The 24,943-nt window shown below is 38.2% G+C and overlaps 1 protein-coding gene across 2 annotated transcripts in view; it reads right to left on the bottom strand.

The window, feature by feature from the left end:
• Positions 1-24,943, bottom strand: part of LOC128665902 (AP-2 complex subunit alpha-2) — a 442,402-nt gene that overhangs the window by 314,420 nt on the left and 103,039 nt on the right. For both annotated transcript variants that reach the window (XM_053720151.1, XM_053720152.1), the window contains exon 2: positions 1,938-2,006. In XM_053720151.1, the coding sequence (XP_053576126.1) occupies positions 1,938-2,006 (69 nt within the window). The remainder of the gene's footprint in view (positions 1-1,937; positions 2,007-24,943) is intronic.

The following is a 24,943-nucleotide window of genomic DNA, read 5'->3' as shown; positions in this document are numbered from 1 at the left end:
AGCTCCAGCTTCCTCCGGTCGTTGAAAGCCATTTCTGACGTCAGAAATTATGTATAGGTCATCCTCCAATCACGGCTTCCCCTCCCGGGGGAATCAGTGTCTGATTCAACGCCGTGATTGGAGGAAGCCAGATTACTTATTTTAGACCCAGGAAGATCCTTTGCAATGGGCGGAGGAAGCTGGAGCTGCTGTAAAGTTTAAAAGGTAATTTTTTTTTTTCCTCAACAGGAGTGAAATGTAAATTTTGATGAATTAAAGTGCCCCTGTTTTTAATCAAATTTTTAAAAACCAGGCACTTTAGCATCAAAATTGACATTCACTTTAAGGACCATAACATACATACTGAATGTATCTACTGTTGAAGATGAAGGTAAAAAGTACATCTGGCAACTGGTTTCTTCTAGACGTGCAAAAAAAAAAAAACAATATAAAAACAAATTATACTTAGTAATTTTGCAACCTAAGTTATTTTCTTTTCCCTGCATTAGTTCTGACCACAGATCTAAATTATAACAGAGGTACAACTACAAAACTACATTTTAAAATGCCCTCTTTTAGAGCGGAAAAAAATATATACTTGCTTCTCTTTTAAAAGGGACAGTCTACAATAGAATTTGTATTGCTTTAAAAGATAGATAATCCCTTTATTACCCATTCCCCAGTTTTGCATAACCAACACAATTATATTAATACACTTTTTACCTCTGTCATTACCTTGTAACAAAGCATCTTCTGACAGCCCCCTGATCACCTGACTTTTTATTTATTTTCTATTTACTTGTATTTAGTACTGAGTTGTGCTAAATCTTAAATAACACAATTATCTATATGGTTCACATGAACTAGCAGTCCCCTGCTGTGAAAAGCAAATAAAATGCATGTGATAAGAGGCTGTCTGCAGTGGCTTAGAAACAGGCAGAAATGTAGAGGTTTAAATGTTATAAAGTATAGTAATATATCAATGTTGGTTGTGCAAAGCTGGGGAATGGGTAGTAAAGGCGTTTTCTAACTTTTAAAACAATAACAATTTTATTGTAGACTGTCCCTTTAAAAGGGACATTAAACTGCAGAGTACAAATACAGTAGCAGGGTTTCTACTCACTATGCTATTGTTTTCTCTCTTGTACCTGCAACTCTCCAATGTCATTCTCTTATTTTAACTCATTACAGTATCCAGCTGCTAAAGCTCTGCAGTTTACACTAGGAGCCGCCATCTTGTAGCTCCCGTATTGTTGCATCATGTGACAGAAGCGGTGCATTTTCACAGATCTGTGAAGTCACAGGCTTTTTTGACAGCTGTACCTTGCACTTCAGTTTAACTCACATAAAAGTGTTCCATTTTAGAATGTTTTTGCACATTTTAAGTTACATTACAGATATAAGCTCCAAGATGGTGGAGCCCAGTGTGAAGATGAAAGCTGCAGACACAAAAGGAAAAACAATAAAATGGTTACTAGTAACCTGCTACTGTAGTTGTGCTCAGCTGTTTAATATCCCTTTAAAATTATTTTTTAATTTGTTTAAGGCATTCACTTTTCTTTAAAGGACCACTCATTGCAGTCGAATTGCATAACTAACACGTGTATAATAAAAATACAATGATTTAATACCTACTCAATTTCAAATATGTAGATTTTATTTCTGACAAATGTATTTTTTTTCCTATTCTCCAGCCCCTGTATCATGTGACAAACATCACCCAATCACAGACAAGTATACGTACACCATGTGAGCTTGTGCACATGCTCTGTAGAATCTTGTTACCCAGAAATGTGTGTATATGAAAAGACTGTGCAAAATTGTAAAGTGTCTTAAAACTACTGCTCTATCTGAATCATAAAAGTTTATTTTGACTTGAGTGTCCCTTTAACCATAAATATTTAGTGCAAGGCTTGATAAAACCCAGTGACTCCTGCTTTAAGTAATCCAGCACTTACCTTTAAATTTAGAGCGAATGTTGGCCAGCTCTTTGTTAATCCTCTTTATCTCAGCTTCTTTGCTTTTACCTGAAAGTGCAATTAAAGAGTTTCAAAGTTCAACCAAACATTCAGAAACAATTATCTTTGCAACAAAATGATAATGTTAATATTCACACAGATTGATTTTAAAGTATTTAATAGATTAAAGGGGCATAAAAGTAAAAAGAAAAGAAAGTGTTGCAATGTTTTATATGCAATGTGTCCTGTGTTTAACCCTTGCAAATGGGTTAAACACTTAGTTGAAGTCTGCACTACTGGGAGCTAGCTGACGATTACTGGCTACACACACATCTATTGTCATTGGGTCTCAAAGAAAAGGCAATAACACTTTGAATTTTAAATGAAAAATAGATTTTTTTTCTGACAAATTTAACAATTTACTTCAACTTGCCAACCCCCTGTATCATGTGACAGCCATCAGCCAATCACAGACTCATACGTATACACTGAGAACTCTTGCACATGCTCAGTAGGAGCTGGTGCCTCAGAAAGTGTGTATATAAAATGATTGGGCACATTTACAAAATGAAAGTAAATTGGAAAAGTGTTTGAAATTGTTTCATCTATCTGAACCATGAAAGTTTAATTTTGACTTTAGTTTCCTTTAACGCAGCAATTACACACATAATTATATCCATGCACATAAGATGTTTTTTTGCACTTATAGCCCTTTAAAAATATAGTTTAGGCTGCAAATGACATTATATGCCACATGTGCCATTAATAGAACAATACATATATATATATATATATGTTACGTTGTATTTGAGCAGCATATTTACCAGTATTGTATCAATTAAAAGCAGATGTACAAATAAGATATTTACTTCACATTGTGGAACATGACAGTGTTTTAAAGAAAACTATATAAACTATATAAACCCAGAACAGTGGCACTTCAAAGGGACAGTTTACTCCCAAAAAATGTTTAAAAGAGATAATCCCTTTATTACCCATTCCCCAATTCTAGATAACCAACACTTTTATATTAATATATTTTTTACCTCTGCAATTACCTGGTACCCAAGCCTCTGCAGACTGCCCCTTATCTCTGTGCTATTTACAGACATGCATTTTAGCCAATCAGTTCTGACTCAAATAGCTTCACGGGAGCGAGAACAATGATATATATATCTATATATATCTGCTATACAGTATCTGCTATACAGCCTCTGATTGACTGGATCTCTGTAGCCTCTAGATGACATTACAAAAATTCCCAAACAGGAATAAGTATAAGGCGTAGATATATAAATAAATACAGCGACAACTACAGATGTTAGCTCTTCACTTCCAACTCACTTTAAGAAGAAACTGGTACTAACATTTTAATAAGATTAGCATGAAAACAAAAATGAATTTACCAACAAGTAAAAAAACAAGTGACTAAAGGTTTTGACGTGTAGTAATAAAGCAAAATATAGAATCAGAATATTGTCACCATTTAAAAAAAAATTGTCACAGGAAACTGTGAAATCACAGCCAGCCATATCCACATCCCTCAACAGATAGACAAAGTCCTGCTGGATTAGGAAGTAGCAGTCCTGCTAGATTAGAGAAGTCAGGGGTCACTGCTTAGACACATAGATAACAAAATGCACACACAGCACACACATGATAAAATAACAGGATGTGTACTATAGTACAGAGGCTCTTTACACTGCATGAGAGCCACTGAAGGGCATATACAACCCAGGAACCCTGACACAAACTCTCTTAATTAAGTAAAGTATGTTTAATACGTAAACACATCATTTTTCCTGCTTTTACAGTAATTTACCCTGTGGGTCTCTGTTTTCCCCTAGACCCACTGGATAACTAGAAAGAATACTGCAGTTCTATCTAGAATATATAGTTCTATATATATATATATATATATATATATACACACACACACACACACACAGGTATACCCCGCTCATACAGCGTGTTAGGGACCGGAGCACTGCTGTAAAGTGAAAGGCAGTTTTAGCTTTCTTTTCACTTGCCAGTGTGTTTAAAAACATGTTTGAACTAACATATATTAGGGGTGCAATAGCGCTAAGTTTAGTTTAACACTAACACAGCACAGTATTTAATAAAAACTGTACCTGTAAAATAGTGACAATTACTGTAGTAAAATGTGCCAGACTAGAACACTGAGACACAGATTGCACTGTAATGTTGAAAACAGAGAACTGTGCATAACAAAATGGTGTCAGTCCTTTTTCTTGCAATCTCACGTAGATTACAGCACTGTTTCAAAATCCTTGGAGATTGAACTTCAGCTCCACAAAGCGCTGAATTAGCGAACTGCTGTAAAGTGAGGTATAACTATATATAGTCATGTTTGATCTATGACTCACCTTGTATTATATCAATTGGGTATATTGTTCGATTATTGATATGTGCTTTGGGATAAAATGTATATTCGTCACTTTTGGTTTTAGGACCGAAATCCCACGTTACCCGAGATGGTGACGTCACCAAGGGGTGGCAACCTACCCGGGAGAGTGTGTGTGATGGCGATTACACATACTGTATACACAAATATAACATGGATGTTTGGTGTTGGGTAAATGAAAGAAGTATTCGCTATAGCGCCTGTTAGATGTACCTTGTGGCTCTGATATGACACCTAGCTGTCAAAAATTGTGAAAATTAAATAATGTATATTACCAAAGCGCCTGACCTGATGGAGGCTAGGGTACTCAAAAATTCTAAAATCCTAGTAAATTTATTCAATACATATACAATAACAATCATGGATCCATGTGTTAAGATTAGATACTGGTTACAGTGAAAAATAAAAACAAAAACAAACAATGATTCAATGATCTAACTTAAAAATGGTATACAGTACTTAATTATATAATGCTTAATTATATAAAGTATATAAAAAAAATTGTAAAAATTATCTTCAATAAAAAATTCCAATAAAAAATTATTTCACTTGATGAGATTTGAGTTCAAACGTAAGTAAGGTGAGACCAATATATCCGAATAATATATCCAATATAGTGTTAAATTCCCTCAGTGGTGATAAATATGGTGTATGATGATGATATAGAATTTCGACTTTAGAAATCCTCTATAATCCTTGAATAACCAGTCATAGTGAAAAATTCAAAAAGCAAAAATCAAAAAGATACATTTTGTGTATTTTAAAATCAAAAAATGCAAACTTCAAGTTCCAATAAGTGATTGTTAAAAATTATGAAAAAATGTGGAAAAAGAAGATAAAAAGAAAAATGAAAAGAGGAAGAAAAAAAGTAAAAAAAAAGGTGATTGATGCAAAATAAGTAAAAACTAGTGAAAAAATAAAATTGCAAACATCTAATGCAAAATATTCAATATTGTACTTCTTAATGTTTTCCTTATGTGGGTAAGTAGATATTCTAATGGTAAAATGATGTGTGCTCACACACGTGTGCTTTAAAACTTTTCACGTGTCCTTTAAAACTTTAAGGCTGCTGCTTATCATATAGAGTGTTTCCAAAGAAATCCTCCTGTAAAAGAAATGGATAATAGTGTAGATCGTTTTCACATTTAAAGTAAGATGAAAATAGGCTTACCAGTACTCTGGTCAACGTGTTTCAGCCCGTATTAGGCCTTAATCATGACAACAGAAATTACCAAAATGACCCTGATCAAAAGTTTACATACCCTGGTGATTTTGGCCTGATAACATGCACACAAGTTGACACAAAGGAGTTTGAATGGCTATTAAAAGGAAACCATCCTCACCTGTGATCTGTTTGCTTGTAATTGGTGTGTGTGTATAAAAGGTCAATGAGTTCCTGGACTCCTGACAGACCCTTGCATCTTTCATCCAGTGTTGCACTGTCGTTTCTGGATTTTGAGTCATGGGGAAAGCAAAAGAATTGTCAAAGGATCTGCGGGAAAAGGTAGTTGAACTGTATATAACAGGAAAGGGATATAAAAAGATATCCAAGGAATTGAGAATGCAAATCAGCAGTGTTCAAACTCTAATAAAGAAGTGGAAAATGAGGGGTTCTGTTGAAACCAAACCACAGTCAGGTAGACCAACTAAAATTTCAGCCACAACTGCCAGGAAAATTGTTCGGGATGCCAAAACAAACCCACAAATAACTTCAGGTGAAATACACGACATGTGGTGTGGCTGTTTCCAGATGCACAATAAGGAGGCACTTGAAGAAAGATGGGCTGCATGGTCAAGTCGCCAGAAGAAAGCCATTACTACGCAAATGCCATGAAGTATCCCGCTTACAATACGCCAAACAGCACAGAGACAAGCCTCAAATCTTCTGGCACAAAGTCATTTGGATTGATGAGACCAAAATTTAGCTTTTTGGCCACAACCATAAATGCTACATTTGGAGAGGAGTCAACAAGGCCTATGATGAAAGGTACACCATTCCTACTGTGAAACACGGAGGTGGATTGCTCATGTTTTGGGGATGTGTGAGCTACTAAGGCACAGGAAATTTGGTAAGAATTGATGGCAAGATGAATGCAGTATGCTATAAAAAAATACTGTAGGAAAATTTGCATTCATCAGCCCGGAAGCTGCGCATGGGACATAATTGGACATTCCAACATGACAATGATCCTAAACACAATAACTTGTACAGAAAAGTAACTAGCGCCTAAGACCGATATCTGCTCACTATAAGGAAGGCCCCCTAATAGGTCTAAAGACAGAACACAGATAATAGGATATATAGGAGCGCCACTGGCTTAGATATACCACAGGAATGGGACAGGTCTCTAACTAATGCCCTTAGAATTTGTATAATCCTAAGTATTATCTGGAAACTCAAGATTAATGATTCACCGAAATTCCATACAAATATATTTAATTAAGCTCATACATAAAAACCACAGTTTAAAATTAATAATTAGATGTAAAACATCAATGCTAACCTTAACAATGAAAGAATAAAAATAAAAATAGAAATAAAAATGAATATGGAATCTTGTAAGACAGAATATGGTCCGGTTATTTCAACCAGATGGATGGATTACTAGAGATACAATAATCTTGGGTTATTAACCCTCTTGTGTACAAGTGTGTAAATCCTTAACCAAAAATTCGATACAATGTTCTACTAGATTTGGGTTTATCTAGAATTAATACAAATCCTAGTGGTGTCTGTAAGACGATGTTATCTCATACAATGTGAGCAATATGTGAAAAAACAAACTCTAAATGGTGGTGCATGACCCGTGCTATAGGTCTACATGTGTTTACATTCAAACAACAAAAGGCAAAAATAAAAATGAACAATTTTGTGATAAATTTCGTGAGTAAAGTGAGTGAGTAAAGTGCAATCAAAAACATTCAAAAACAATAATAATGATAAGTTATCCCACTTGTGAAAACCTAAACTAAACTGGTACCAGCCAATATTGATGTTATAAACCTATTGCAAATCTAAATTGTAAAAATTGTATACTTGTGGACTCGGCGGTCCATGTGAAGTATCAAACTTCACTAATGATATATACTAAACATGTAATATAAAACATGTGATTTGAACAATTGATAAAAAATCTGTGATATATATATATATATATATATATATATAAAAATATATATATATAAAAAAATATAAATATATATATATATATATATATATATATATATATATATATATATATATATATATATATATATATATATATATACACATCATAAATTATGCTCACCTGATAAATTTATTTATCTTGTAGTGTGTTCAGTCCACGGGTCATCCATTACTTATGGGATACCAATACCAAAGATAAAGTACACGGATGATGGGAGTGACAAGGCAGGAACATTTAAACAGAAGGAACCACTGCCTGTAGAACCTTTCTCCCAAAAACAGCCTCCGAAGAAGCAAAAGTGTCAAATTTGTAAAATTTTGAAAAGGTATGAAGTGAAGACCAAGTTGCAGCCTTGCAAATCTGTTCAACAGAGGCCTCATTCTTAAAGGCCCAGGTGGAAGCCACAGCTCTAGTGGAATGAGCTGTAATTCTTTCAGGGGGCTGCTGTCCAGCAGTCTCATAGGCTAAACGTATTATGCTACGAAGCCAAAAAGAGAGAGAGGTGGCCGAAGCCTTTTGACCTCTCCTCTGTCCAGAATAAACGACAAACAGAGAAGAAGTTTGCCGAAAATCTTTAGTTGCCTGTAAGTAGAAATTCAGGGCACGGACTACGTCCAGATTATGCAAAAGACGTTCCTTCTTTGAAGAAGGATTAGGACATAATGATGGAACAACAATCTCTTGATTGATATTCCTGTTAGAAACTACCTTAGGTAAAAACCCAGGTTTAGTACGCAGAACTACCTTGTCTGAATGAAAAATCAGATAAGGAGAATCACAATGTAAGGCAGATAACTCAGAGACTCTTCGAGCCGAGGAAATAGCCATCAAAAACAGAACTTTCCAAGATAACAGCTTAATATCAATGGAATGAAGGGGTTCAAACGGAACACCTTGAAGAACGTTAAGAACTAAGTTTAAGCTCCACGGCGGAGCAACAGTCTTAAACACAGGCTTAATCCTAGCTAAAGCTTGACAAAAAGCCTGAACGTCTGGAACTTCTGCCAGACGTTTGTGTAAAAGAATAGACAGAGCAGAAATCTGTCCCTTTAACGAACTAGCAGATAAACCCTTTTCTAAACCCTCTTGTAGAAAAGACAATATCCTAGGAATCCTAACCTTACTCCATGAGTAACTCTTGGATTCACACCAATATAAATATTTACGCCATATCTTATGGTAAATTTTTCTGGTAACAGGTTTCCGAGCCTGTATTAATGTATCAATAACCGACTCAGAGAAACCACGCTTTGATAGAATCAAGCGTTCAATCTCCATGCAGTCAGCCTCAGAGAAATTAGGCTTGGATGGTTGAAAGGACCCTGAATTAGAAGGTCCTGCCTCAGAGGCAGAGACCATGGTGGACAGGACGACATGTCCACTAGGTCTGCATACCAGGTCCTGCGTGGCCACGCAGGCGCTATCAGAATCACTGATGCTCTCTCCCGTTTGATCTTGGCAATCAGTCGAGGCAGCAACGGAAACGGTGGAAACACATAAGCCATGTTGAAAACCCAAGGGGCTGCTAGTGCATCTATCAGCACCGCTCCCGGGTCCCTGGACCTGGATCCGTAACAAGGAAGCTTGGCGTTCTGGCGAGATGCCATGAGATCCAGTTCAGGTTCGCCCCAACGAAGAATCAGTTGGGTAAAGACCTCCGGGTGAAGTTCCCACTCCCCCAGATGAAAGGTCTGGCGACTTAGAAAGTCCGCCTCCCAGTTCTCCACGCCTGGGATGTAGATCGCTGACAGGTGGCAAGAGTGAGACTCTGCCCAGCGAATTATCTTCGAGACTTCTAACATCGCTAGGGAACTCCTGGTTCCCCCTTGATGGTTGATGTAAGCCACAGTCGTGATGTTGTCCGACTGAAATCTGATGAACCTCAGGGTTGCTAACTGAGGCCAAGCTAGAAGAGCATTGAATATTGCTCTTAATTCCAGAATGTTTATTGGGAGGAGTTTCTCCTCCTGAGTCCACGATCCCTGAGCCTTCAGGGAGTTCCAGACTGCGCCCCAGCCTAGTAGGCTGGCATCTGTTGTTACAATCGTCCAATCTGGCCTGCGAAAGGTCATTCCTTTGGACAGATGGACCCGAGACAACCACCAGAGAAGAGAATCTCTGGCCTCCTGGTCCAGATTCAGTAGATGGGACAGATCTGAGTAATCCCCATTCCACTGACTTAGCATGCATAATTGCAGCGGTCTGAGATGCAGGCGCGCAAATGGTACTATGTCCATTGCCGTGACCATTAAGCCGATTACTTCCATGCACTGAGCTACTGATGGGCTTGGAATGGAATGAAGGACACGGCAAGCATTTAGAATTTTTGATAACCTGGACTCCGTCAGGTAAATCTTCATCTCTACAGAATCTATAAGAGTCCCTAGAAAGGGAACCCTTGTGAGTGGTAATAGAGAACTCTTTTCCATGTTCACTTTCCACCCATGCGACCTTAGAAAAGCTAGAACTATCTCTGTATGAGACTTTGTATTTTGAAAACTTGACGCTTGTATCAGAATGTCGTCTAGGTACGGAGCCACCGCTATGCCTCGCGGTCTTAGTACCACCAGAAGTGAGCCCAGAACCTTTGTAAAAATTCTCAGGGCCGTAGCTAACCCGAAGGGAAGAGCTACAAACTGGTAATGCCTGTCTAGAAAGGCAAATCTTAGGTACCGATAATGATCTTTGTGAATCGGTATGTGAAAGTATGCATCCTTTAAGTCCACTGTGGTCATATACTGACCCTCTTGGATCATGGGTAGGATGGTTCGAATAGTTTCCATCTTGAACGATGGAACCCTTAGGAACTTGTTTAAGATCTTTAGGTCTAAGATTGGTCTGAAGGTTCCCTCTTTTTTGGGAACCACAAACAGATTTGAGTAAAAACCTTGCCCTTGTTCCGTCCGCGGAACTGCGTGGATCACTCCCATTACTAAGAGGTCTTGTACACATTGTAGAAATGCCTCTTTCTTTATTAGGTTTGTTGATAACCTTGACAGGTGAAATTTCCCTTGTGGAGGAGAAGCTTTGAAGTCCAGAAGATATCCCTGAGATATGATCTCCAGCGTCCAGGGATCCTGGACATCTCTTGCCCAAGCCTGGGCGAAGAGAGAAAGTCTGCCCCCCACTAGATCCGTTTCCGGATAGGGGGCCCTTTCTTCATGCTGTCTTAGGGGCAGAAGTAGGCTTTCTGGCCTGCTTGCCCTTGTTCCAGGACTGGTTGCCTTTCCAACCCTGTCTGTAACGAGCAGCAGTTCCTTCCTGTTTTGGAGCGGAGGAAGTTGATGCTGCTTCTGCCTTGAAATTACGAAAGGCACGAAAATTAGACTGTTTGGCCTTTGATTTGGCCCTGTCCTGAGGAAGGGTGTGACCCTTACCTACAGTAATGTCAGCAATAATTTCTTTCAAGCCGGGCCCGAATAAGGTTTGCCCTTTGAAAGGAATATTAAGCAATTTAGATTTAGAAGTCACGTCTGCTGACCAGGATTTAAGCCATAGTGCTCTGCGCGCCTGGATGGCGAATCCGGAGTTCTTAGCCGTTAGTTTGGTTAAATGCACAACGGCATCCGAAACAAACGCATTAGCTAGCTTAAGTGCTTTAAGCTTGTTCATAATCTCATCCAATGGTGCTGTGCGAATAGCCTCTTCCAGAGACTCAAACCAGAATGCCGCCGCAGCAGTGACGGGTGCAATGCATGCAAGGGGCTGTAATATAAAACCTTGTTGAACAAACATTTTCTTAAGGTAACCTTCTAATTTTTTATCCATTGGATCTGAGAAAGCACAACTATCCTCCACCGGGATAGTGGTACGCTTAGCTAAAGTAGAAACTGCTCCCTCCACCTTAGGGACCGTCTGCCATAAGTCTCGTGTGGTAGCATCTATTGGGAACATTTTTCTAAATATCGGAGGAGGGGAAAAAGGCACACCGGGTCTATCCCACTCATTGTCAATAATCTCTGTAAGCCTTTTAGGTATAGGAAAAACGTCAGTACACACCGGTACCGCAAAGTATTTATCCAGCCTACATAATTTCTCTGGGATTGCAACCGTGTCACAATCATTCAGAGCTGCTAACACCTCCCCTAGCAATACATGGAGGTTCTCAAGCTTAAATTTAAAATTTGAAATTTCTGAATCCGGTCTCCCTGGATCAGATCCGTCACCCACAGAATGAAGCTCTCCGTCCTCATGTTCTGCAAATTGTGACGCAGTATCGGACATGGCTCTCGTGTCATCAGCGCGCTCTGTCCTTAACCCAGAGCTATCGCGCTTGCCTCTTAACTCAGGCAAGTTAGATAATACTTCTGTCATAACATTAGCCATATCTTGCAAAGTGATTTGTAAGGGCCTTGATGTACTTGGCGCCACAATATCACTCACCTCCTGAGCGGGAGGCGAAGGTACTGACACGTGAGGAGAGTTAGCCGGCATAACTTCCCCCTCGTTGTCTGGTGATAATTTCTTTACCGGTAAAGACTGACTTTTATTTAAAGTAACATCAATACAATTGGTACACATATTTCTATTGGGCTCCACATTGGCTTTTAAACATAATGAACAAGCAGATTCATCTGTATCAGACATGTTTAAACAGACTAGCAATGAGGCTAGCAAGCTTGGAGAATACTTTCAATAAATTTACAAGCAATATAAAAAACGCTGCTGCGCTTTTTAAAAACACAAAAAAACTGTCACAGTTGAAATAACATTTAACTAATTCAGTTATAGCAACCAAATTTTAACAGTAAATGTATGAAATTAGCAGAGGATTGCACCCACTAGCAAAAGGATGATTTAACCCCTTAATACCCAAAACGGATAATCAATTCAACAGTTAACGTTTTTATCACAGTCAAATACACTGTCACAGGTCTGCTGTGACTGATTACCTCCCTCAAAAATAAATTTTGAAGACCCCTGAGCTCTCTGGAGACGTCCTGGATCAAGGAGGAAGAAGCAGGAAGACTGTGATTGAATTTTAACTGCGCAACAAGGCACTAAAAAAAGGCCCCTCCCACTCATATTACAACAGTGGGAGACCTGATATAACGGTTTCTATGCAGAAATATACGTTAGCCATGTGGAAAAAAATCATGCCCCAAAAGATTTATCACCAAGTACCTCACAAAACGATTAACATGCCAGTAAACGTTTTAAAAACAAACATTTCAAATGTTATGTAAAGTTATCACTAAGCCTGCTACCAGTCGCTTCTACTGCAGTTAAGGCTCATACATTATTTCAGTATTAACATTATTTTCTCAGTCAAATTCCATTCCCTAGAAAATAACTCTACTGCGCATACATTTATCAGCCTGATACCAGTCGCTACTACTGCATTTAAGGCTGTACTTACATCATATGGGTATCAGCAGTGTTTTCTTAGTCAATTCCATTCCTTAGAAAATATTTTACTGCACATACCTCATTTGCAGGGGACCCCGCATGCTATTCCCTTTTCTGAAGTTACCCCACTCCTCAGAATGTACGAGAACAGCCAGTGGATCTTAGTTACGTCTGCTAAGATCATAGAAAACGCAGGCAGATTCTTCTTCTAAATACTGCCTGAGAGAAAAAACAGCACACTCCGGTGCCATTTAAAATAACAAACTTTTGATTGAAGAATAATTAAGTAAAAAACTCCTAACTCCTCTCACGACCTCCTTCTTTGTTGAGAGTTGCAAGAGAATGACTGGATATGACATGTGAGGGGAGGAGCTATATAGCAGCTCTGCTTGGGTGATCCTCTTGCAACTTCCTGTTGGGAAGGAGAATATATCCCATAAGTAATGGATGACCCGTGGACTGAACACACTACAAGAGAAATATATATATATATATATATATATATAAAGATATATATATATATATAAAGATATATATATATATATATATATATATATAAAGATATATATATATATATATAAAGATATATATATATATATATAAAGATATATATATATATATATAAAGATATATATATATATATATATAAAGATATATATATATATATATATATAAAGATATATATATATATATATATAAAGATATATATATATATATATAAAGATATATATATATATATATATATATAAAGATATATATATATATATATATATATATATATATATATAAATATATATATATATATATATATATATATATATATATATATATAAAGATATATATATATATATATATATATATATATAGATATATATATATATATATATATAAAGATATATATATATATATATATATATATATATATAAAGATATATATATATATATATATATATATATATAAATATATATATATATATATATATATATATATATAAAGATATATATATATATATATATATAAAGATATATATATATATATATATATATATATATATATATATATAAAGAGATATATATATATATATATATATATATATATATATATATATATAAAGAGATATATATATATATATATATATATAAAGAGATATATATATATATAGATATATATATATATATATATATATATATAAAGAGATATATATATATATATATATATATATATATATATATATATATATATATATATAAATAAAGATATAAAGAGAGGATCGAAAATCACTTAGTAAAGTGATTTTCAAAGTCTATCTTCACCTGCACTGGTAATATCAAATAAATCAGGACCCCAATTAAGGGACATCTCCTGAACAAAACCACAGAGAGAGATCGTTTTCAACCAAAATAAAAATTTATTCCAGGGGGGCGGAGCCTATGCTTGGAGAGACAGGACGTGTCTCAATGAAGCTCCTGCTCATATTCTACTAAACTAGGGTTTATTCCAACATAACCTCAACTCTTGAGAAGCAATAATAGTTTACCCTTTATGCTAGGGATAAGGAACGGATACTGGCAGGCCTGTCTATGTTCTCTAAGCGAGTAGCGCATAGCCTTGGCTAGTTGGGCCTTAACGGGCCTGCGGACGGGGAAATGTGTGTCTGCAGCTTCCGCTCATACCCTCATAGACCCTCGGGTCAAAAAGTACATAGATACTCTCGACAAACTCTTAATTCTATTTATTTGTGAGCTGAAATGAGCTACTGACTGGGAACATTCAAAAAGTTTTGGTGCAGATACCGATGACACTTATGGCGCATGCAGCCTGGATTGAGACCAGACTGGGCAATCTCCTGGATGCTTTCCAGACTGCCATAGAGGAGACTCTGAAGGAGATACCCATTGTTCCCGCGGAAGGCACCGCGGATGTTTTTCGGCAAATGACCCTCCCATATGTGCCTAAGGGCAGACTAGACACTCCACCTTACGAGCAGCCAAAATCGGCTTTCGCTGACAACACACTAGATCAGGAGATGGCTACTTGTACAAGCGTGGCACTGGTTGTGAAATGGGAGAAAGGAAGCGGCACTGATTGCACCGCTTTGGAGAGGAGCTGGAAACCACTGGATCTACAAGCTATATGTCTGGCAAACACTTGAGGGATATTAACCTCCTGCTAACAGGAAGTGGCAAAGAGCACCAATGCAGAGCTGTATATATCGCCCCTCCCTTCCCTCCACCTCCAGTCATTCAACCAAAGTTAGGAAGAGAAAGGAAAGGCCAAAGGTGCAGAGGTGACTGAAGTTTATAAAAAATAAAATATAATCTAAATCTGTCTTAAAAAATGACAGGGTGGGCCGTGGACTCGTCATATCGTAGAAGAAATTAATTTATCAGGTAAGCATAAATTTACTTTTCTTCTACAAGAAATGACGAGTCCACGGATTTCATCCTTACTTGTGGGATACAATACCAAAGCTACAGGACAGTGATGAAAGGGAGGGACAAGACAGGAACCTAAACGGAAGGCACCACTGCTTGAAGAACGTCTCCCAAAACCAGCCTCAGAAGAAGCAAAAGTATCAAATTTGGAAAATTTGGAAAAAGTGTGAAGAGACGACCAAGTCGCAGCCTTGCAAATCTGTTCAACAGAAGCATTGTTTTTAAATGCCCATGAGGAAGCCACAGCCCTAGTAGAATAAGCCGTAATTCTTTCAGGAGGCTGCTGTCAAGCAATCTCATACGCCAGACGGATGATACTCTTCAGCCAAAAAGAAAACAGAATTTATGCTTACCTGATAAATTACTTTCTCCAACGGTGTGTCCGGTCCACGGCGTCATCCATTACTTGTGGGATATTCTCCTCCCCTACAGGGAATGGCAAGGAGAGCACACAGCAAGAGCTGTCCATATAGTCCCTCCCAGGCTCCGCCCCCCCCAGTCATTCGACCGACGGTTAGGAGAAAAAAAGGAGAAACTATAGGGTGCCGTGGTGACTGTAGTGTATAGAGAAAGAAATTTTTCAAACCTGATTAAAAAACCAGGGCGGGCCGTGGACCGGACACACCGTTGGAGAAAGTAATTTATCAGGTAAGCATAAATTCTGTTTTCTCCAACATTGGTGTGTCCGGTCCACGGCGTCATCCATTACTTGTGGGAACCAATACCAAAGCTTTAGGACACGGATGAAGGGAGGGAGCAAATCAGGTTACCTAAACAGAAGGCACCACGGCTTGCAAAACCTTTCTCCCAAAAATAGCCTCCGAAGAAGCAAAAGTATCAAATTTGTAGAATTTGGCAAAAGTGTGCAGAGAAGACCAAGTCGCTGCCTTACATATCTGATCAACAGAAGCCTCGTTCTTGAAGGCCCATGTGGAAGCCACAGCCCTAGTAGAGTGAGCTGTGATTCATTCAGGAGGCTGCCATCTGGCAGTCTCATAAGCCAAACGGAGAATGCTTTTCAGCCAGAAAGAGAGAGAGGTAGCAGTAACTTTTTGTCCTCTCCTCTTACCAGAATAAACGACAAACAAAGAAGAAGTTTGTCTGAAATCCTTTGTTGCTTCTAAATAGAACTTTAAAGCACGGACTACATCCAAATTGTGCAACAAACGTTCCTTCTTTGAAACTGGATTCGGACACAAAGAAGGAACAACTATTTCCTGGTTAATATTCTTGTTGGAAACAACTTTTGGAAGAAAACCAGGCTTGGTACGCAAAACAACCTTATCTGAATGGAACACCAGATAGGGTGGATCACACTGCAAAGCAGATAGTTCAGAAACTCTTCTAGCAGAAGAAATAGCAACCAAAAACAGAAACTTTCCAAGATAGTAACTTGATATCTATGGAATGTAAGGGTTCAAACGGAACCCCTTGAAGAACTGAAAGAACTAAATTTAGACTCCAGGGAGGAGTCAAAGGTCTGTAAACAGGCTTGATTCTGACCAAAGCCTGTACAAAAGCTTGTACATCTGGCACAGCTGCCAGTCGTTTGTGTAACAAGACAGATAAAGCAGAAATCTGTAATTTTAGAGAACTCGCTGACAATCCCTTATCCAAATCTTCTTGGAGAAAGGAGAGGATCCTGGGAATTTTAATCTTACTCCATGAGAATCCCTTGGATTCACACCAACAGATATATCTTTTCCATATTTTATGGTAAATCCTTCTAGTCACAGGTTTTCTGGCTTGGACCAGAGTATCTATCACTGAATCTGAAAACCCGCGCTTGGATAAAATCAAGCGTTCAATTTCCAAGCAGTCAGCTGGAGAGAAACTAGAATTGGATGTTCGAATGGACCTTGTACTAGAAGATCCTGTCTCAAAGGTAGCTTCCATAGTGGAGCCGATGACATATTCACCAGGTCTGCATACCAAGTCCTGCGTGGCCACGCAGGAGCTATCAGAATCACTGAGGCCTTCTCCTGTTTGATCCTGGCTACAAGCCTGGGAAGGAGAGGGAACAGTGGAAACGCATAAGCTAGGTTGAACGACCAAGGCGCCACTAATGCATCCACTAGAGTCGCCTTGGGATCCCTGGATCTGGCCCCGTAGCAAGGAACCTTGAAGTTCTGACGAGACGCCATCAGATCCATGTCTGGAATGCCCCATAATTGAAATTATTGGGTTTCTCACAGCGCCTCTCCTATATCCTACTAGCTCCCCAGAAAGATTAAGACACCTAGTTTGTCTTAAAGTTCTGAACAAGTGGTATAGTTATGATCTAGGGAGCGCCTCACAATGGGCAGGGATACTAGAATAACACTAAAATAATATGTATGGTTGATACAAATTTAATAAAAAAATCGATAAAAAGTTCTAAGGTTATACTGTGTTATAATTACTCAACACAACAATATCTCAATTACCATCAATTAAAAATCACAAAAATACAGAAAAATGTTCATGGATCCATGATTACACTGCAAGATTAAAATACAATTAAATTAAATTACAAATTAAATGAAACCATATAACCGTTATAGCAAAACGTGCAATTCAAATGGTTAAAATAGGCTGCTAAATGGATTGTTCCTAATTAATAAATAAATAAGGTTGGCAGTCCTAAAAAATGGCAGTCTAGAATGCTGGTCTGATAATCTAGGTGATAAATTGGATGAGACACTTGTATTAAACAGTGTATTGCGTATCCAAATACGGTCAAAAAGAAATTGAGTTCCAGGGTGTGGGTTAATGTTCCAAGTCCCTTATGTGTGGTCCAACCTTTAGTAGGTGTATCCTATAGGTGGTGATGTGAAGGTGTCCAAGAAGGGGATGAAAAGGTGTACTTAAAAAATGTGTACCATAAAATCCAACAAAAATATCTCAAAAATATCAAAAAAATATAAAAAATATAAAAAATATCTCAACAAAATATGGTGTCCTTGAAGTGTAGAAAAACTAAAAAATTTGGAGAAAATAGTGAAAAAGAAAATAGTGGTTGGACAATAATTTAATCCTTGATTGATAATGAAGTGTTTGTTCAAATATCCTAAATCCAAAAAATATAAAAATATGTATAAAGGATCCCCAGTGTACCTGTGGAATACAAAAAAAACAAATAGTGCAATAACGCTAAAATAATCCTATACTAAATGAAATGAGGCTTACCATCAATAGCCAACACGTTTCGGCCCTTCCTTGGGCCTTTCTCAAGACTGTATTGTGGTAAGCACTGTTAAGCCTCCTTTTATGTTGTGTTGTACCAATCAGAATGCGCTATTTTTGCGCCAAAATATTGAACCTTTGAACCGGAAGTGTTAGTTTCCCATTCAAATGGATCAGTTACAATTGTGTTTATTCCTGTTTGTGTTTATTTCTGTTAGAATTAAAAATGGTTCTTTACTTGGTGTGTTCTTATTCCCCTTATAAGTTGTTTTAGAGATATCAGATTTATCCGATTAGTGGATTTTGATTTGCAGATCGCCAAAACCGGAAGTGTACATTTTATGTTGGTATCACTTCCGGTTTGCGGTGTAATGCCGGTATCTTTTCCTATTTTGTTTAAGCATTTGCATCTTTGGCAATTTCTCAATAGGCCCTGAGCACTTGAGATACACACCAAAAACCACATGAAAACTGTGTTATTATACATGTTGAGCAGAATCGCCGAAACCGGAAGTGTGCGCTCTGTGCCAGTGTCACTTCCGGTAGGCGATACACGGCCGACACCTTTCTCTATCAACTAGAGTCATCTTTTTCATTATGAGTGACTGTTTTATCAGGCTCTTTTGTGGTTTGGAATGTGTCTTGTATTCTCAAACATTTACTAGTGTCTCAATTGATTAGCATTGATGTGTAATACCGGATGTGACATAATTACCGGAAGCGGTTTTCTGGTCTCTATTTGGGATCATAGTTAAGGTGCTAAGAGTTCAATCTACATACTACCAATGGGGCTAGAATTCAGATAAATAAATAGATTATCAATACCAAAATTTCTATAAAAAGGATAAACAATCTATACATATAATATGCCATAAAAATGTATAAAAATGTGTATGAAATCGTATATAAAATTGCCTGACTACTAATATTATCTAATTACTAAAATCATGCAGCTATCAGCAAGAGACTAAAAATAATGGAATACGATGTGTTAAAAATATAAATTTAGTTTAAATATTGTTATAAGACGAGATTCTTATAGGGCTACATATGTAATGGGTGACCCATATGTATGCAGCTATAGGTCTGTGTAGTACACTTAAATCATTCTGATGAGTTAAATCAGATAATAGAGGGTTAGAATGGTGTTCCAGAAGTTAAGCTAAAGAGGTCTCAGAAATCACTATTCTGGTTCGATGCCTTATTATGTCAAATGGGAAAACATGATCATAAAAAAGTGCTAGAACCAAATCTAGGATTACTAGCACTTTTTTATGATCTCAAGTGCTCAGGGCCTATTAAGAAATTGCCAAAGATGCAAATGCTTAAACAAAATGGGAAAAGATACCGGCATTACACCGCGAACTGGAAGTGATACCAATATAAAATGTACACTTCCGGTTTCGGCAATCTGCAAATCAAAATCCACTAATCAGATAAATCTGATATCTCTAAAACAACTTATAAGGGGAATAAGAACACACCAAGTAAAGAACCATTTTTAATTCTAACAGAAATAAACACAAACAGGAATAAACACAATTGTAACTGATCCATTTGAATGGGAAACTAACACTTCCGGTTCAAAGGTTCAATATTTTGGCGCAAAAATAGCGCATTCTGATTGGTACACCACAACATAAAAGGAGGCTTAACAGTGCTTACCACAATACAGTCTTGAGAAAGGAAGGGTCGAAACGCGTTGGCTATTGATGGTAAGCCTCATTTCATTTAGTATAGGATTATTTTAGCGTTATTGCACTATTTGTTTTTTTGTATTCCACAGGTACACTGGGGATCCTTTATACATATTTTTATATTTTTTGGATTTAGGATATTTGAACAAACACTTCATTATAAATCAAGGATTAAATTATTGTCCAACCATTATTTTCTTTTTCACTATTTTCTCCAAATTTTTTAGTTTTTCTACACTTCAAGGACACCATATTTTGTTGAGATATTTTTTATATTTTTTTGATATTTTTGATATTTTTGAGATATTTTTGTTGCATTTTTTGTTGGATTTTATGGTACACATTTTTTAAGTACACCTTTTCATCCCCTTCTTGGACACCTTCACATCACCACCTATAGGATACACCTACTAAAGGTTGGACCACACATAAGGGACTTGGAACATTAACCCACACCCTGGAACTCAATTTCTTTTTGACCGTATTTGGATACGCAATACACTGTTTAATACAAGTGTCTCATCCAATTTATCACCTAGATTATCAGACCAGCATTCTAGACTGCCATTTTTTAGGACTGCCAACCTTATTTATTTATTAATTAGGAACAATCCATTTAGCAGCCTATTTTAACCATTTGAATTGCACGTTTTGCTATAACGGTTATATGGTTTCATTTAATTTGTAATTTAATTTAATTGTATTTTAATCTTGCATTGTAATCATGGATCCATGAACATTTTTCTGTATTTTTGTGATTTTTAATTGATGGTAATTGAGATATTGTTGTGTTGAGTAATTATAACACAGTATAACCTTATAACTTTTTATCGATTTTTTATTAAAATTTGTATCAACCATACATATTATTTTAGTGTTATTCTAGTATCCCTGCCCATTGTGAAATGCCCCATAATTGAGTCAACTGGGCAAACACCTCCGGGTGAAGTTCCCACTCCCCCGGATGAAAAGTCTGACGACTCAGATAATCCGCCTCCCAGTTGTGTACTCCTGGGATGTAGATTGCTGTCTGACTGGAATCTTATGAATCCGGCCTTCGGTAGTTGAGGCCAAGCCCGGAGAGTATTGAATATCGCTCTCAGTTCCAGAATGTTTATCGGGAGAAGAGACTCTTCCCGAGACCATAGACCCTGAGCTTTCAGAGAATCCCAGACCGCGCCCCAGCCTAATAGACTGGCGTCGGTGGTGACAATGACCCACTCTGGTCTGCGGAAACTCATTCCCTGGGACAGGTGATCCTGGGTCAACCACCAACTGAGTGAGTCTCTGGTCTACTTGAATCATTGGAGACAAGTCTGTATAGTCCCCATTCCACTGCTTGAGCATGCACAGTTGTAATGGTCTTAGATGAATTCGAGCAAAAAGAACTATATCCATTGCTGCAACCATCAACCCTACTACTTCCATGCACTGAGCTATGGAAGGCTGCAGAATAGAGTGAAGAACTTGACAAGCGTTTTGAAGCTTTGACTTTCTGACTTCTGTCAGGAAGATCTTCATTTTTAAAGAATCTATTATCGTTCCCAAGAAGGGAACTCTAGTCGACGGAGACAGGGAACTCTTTTCTACGTTCACCTTCCACCTGTGAGATCTGAGAAAGGCTAGAACAATGTCTGTATGAGCCTTTGCTTTGGAAAGAGACGACGTTTGGATTAGAATGTCGTCCAGATAAGGTGCCACTGCAATACCCCTTGGTCTTAGAACCGCTAGAAGGGACCCTAGCACCTTTGTGAAAATCCTTGGAGCCGTGGCTAGCCCGAATGGGAGAGCCACGAACTGGTAATGCTTGTCCAGAAAGGCGAACCTTAGGAACTGATGATGATCTTTGTGGATAGGAATATGAAGATACGCATCCTTTAAATCCACGGTAGTCATAAATTGACCCTCCTGGAATGTAAGTAAAATTGTTCGAATGGTTTCCATTTTGAAGGATGGAACTCTGAGAAATTTGTTTAGAATTTTTAAATCCAGAATTGGTCTGAAAGTTCCCTCTTTTTTGGGAACTACAAACAGATTTGAGTAAAACCCCTGCCCTTGTTCCACAGTTGGAACTGGGTGTATCACTCCCATCTTTAACAGGTCTTCTACACAATGTAAGAATGCCTGTCTCTTTATTTGGTTTGAAGATAAGTGAGACATGTGGAACCTTCCCCTTGGGGGTAGTTCCTTGAATTCCAGAAGATAACCCTGAGAGACTATTTCTAGTGCCCAGGGATCCTGAACATCTCTTGCCCAAGCCTGAGCGAAGAGAGAGAGTCTGCCCCCTACAAGATCCGGTACCGGATCGGGGGCTACCCTTTCATGCTGTTTTGGTAGCAGCAGCAGGCTTCTTGGCCTGTTTACCCTTGTTCCAGCCTTGCATTGGTTTCCAAGCTGATTTAGTCTGGGAAGCGTTACCCTCTTGTCTAGAGGCTGCCGAGTTGGAAGCCGGTCTGTTCCTGAAATTGCGAAAGGAACGAAAATTGGACTTATTCTTAGCCTTGAAAGGTTTATCTTGTGGGAGGGCATGGCCCTTTCCCCCAGTGATGTCTGAAATAATCTCTTTCAATTCTGGCCCAAAAAGTGTATTACCTTTGAAAGGGATATTAAGCAATTTTGTCTTGGAAGATACATCCGCCAACCAAGACTTTAGCCAGAGCGCTCTGCGCGCCACAATTGCAAACCCTGAATTTTTCGCCGCTAACCTCGCTAACTGCAAAGCGGCGTCTAAAATAAAGGAATTAGCTAACTTAAGTGCGTGAATTCTGTCCATGACTTCCTCATACGGAGTCTCCCTACTGAGCGACTTTTCCAGTTCCTCGAACCAGAACCACGCCGCTGTAGTGACAGGAATAATGCATGAAATAGGTTGAAGGAGGTAACCTTGCTGTACAAACATCTTTTTAAGCAAACCCTCCAATTTTTTATCCATAGGATCTTTGAAAGCACAATTGTCCTCAATAGGAATGGTCGTGCGCTTGGCTAGAGTAGAAACCGCCCCCTCGACCTTAGGGACTGTTTGCCATGTGTCCTTCCTGGGGTCGACCATAGGGACCAATTTCTTAAATATAGGAGGAGGGACAAAAAGGTATGCCTGGCTTCTCCCACTGCTTATTCACTATGTCCGCCACCCGTTTAGGTATCGGAAAAGCATCAAGGTGCACCGGGACCTCAAGGAACTTGTCCATCTTGCACAATTTTTCTGGGATGATCAGATTGTCACAATCATCCAGAGTAGATAGCACCTCCTTAAGTAATGCGCGGAGATGCTCTAATTTAAATTTAAATGTCACAACATCAGGTTCTGCCTGCTGAGAAATTCTTCCTGTATCAGAAATTTCCCCATCTGACAAACCCTCCCTCACTGCCACTTCAGATTGGTGTGAGGGTATGACAGAAAAATTATCATCAGCGCCCTCCTGCTCTACAGTGTTTAAAACAGAGCAATCGCGCTTTCTCTGAAATGCTGGCATTTTGGATAAAATATTAGCTATGGAGTTATCCATTACTGCCGTCAATTGTTGCATAGTAACAAGCATTGGCGCGCTAGAAGTACTAGGGGTCGCCTGCGCGGGCATAACTGGTATAGACACAGAAGGAGATGATGTAGAACTATCTCTACTTCCTTCATCTGAGGAATCATCCTGGGCAACCTTACTATTTGTGACAGTACTGTCCTTACTTTGTTTGGACGCTATGGCACAATTATTACACATATTTGAAGGGGGAACCACATTGGCTTCCATACATACAGAACATGATCTATCTGAAGGTACAGACATGTTAAACAGGCTTAAACTGGTTAATAAAGCACAAAAACCGTTTTAAAACAAAACCGTTAACTGTCTCTTTAAATGTTAAACAGGGCACACTTTATTACTGAATATGTGAAAAACTATGAAGGAATTATCCAATCTTTACCAAATTTTCACCACAGTGTCTTAATGCATTCAAAGTATTGCACCCCAATTTTCAAGCTGTTAACCCTTAAAATGTGGAAACCGGAGCAGTTTACAATTTTAACCCCCTTACAGTCCCAGCCACAGCCTTTGCTGCGACTTCACCAAACCCAGGGGGGTATACAATACCAAATGAAGCCTTCTAGGAACGTTTTTAGTGGATTCCAGACCCTCACACATGCAGCTGCATGTACTGTACTCAAAAGTAACTGCGCAGTAATGGCGCGAAAATGAGGCTCTGCCTACTACAGAGAAAGGCCCTTCCTGACTGGGAAGGTGTCTTAACAAGTGCCTGGTGCTAAAAACGTTCCCCAATGTTATAAAAGTGTGAAATTCAACTTCAAACTGCATATAATACTTAAATAAAGCAATCGATTTAGCCCCTAAAAGTGTCTACCAGTTTATAGCCAATAATAAGCCCTTTATTCTGTTTGAGACTAAGAAAATGGCTTACCGATCCCCATGAGGGAAAAATGACAGCCTTCCAGCATTACACAGTCTTGTTAGAAAAATGGCTAGTCATACCTTGAGCAGAAAAGTCTGCAAACTGTTCCCCCCAACTGAAGTTCTCTCAGCTCAACAGTCCTGTGTGGGAACAGCAATTGATTTTAGTTACTGCTGCTAAAATCATACTCCTCTTTTAAACGGAACTCTTCATCTCTTTCTGTTTCAGAGTAAATAGTACATACCAGCACTATTTTAAAATAACAAACTCTTGATAGAAGAATAAAAAACTACAACTAAACACCACAAACCCCTCACCATCCCCGTGGAGATGCTACTTGTTCAGAGCGGCAAGGAGAAT

Source organism: Bombina bombina, chromosome 7 (assembly GCF_027579735.1).
Source record: "Bombina bombina isolate aBomBom1 chromosome 7, aBomBom1.pri, whole genome shotgun sequence".
Taxonomy (NCBI): Eukaryota; Metazoa; Chordata; class Amphibia; order Anura; family Bombinatoridae; genus Bombina; species Bombina bombina.
The sequence above is the reverse complement of the archived record's forward strand: the minus strand, read 5'-3'. Positions and strand labels throughout refer to the sequence as shown.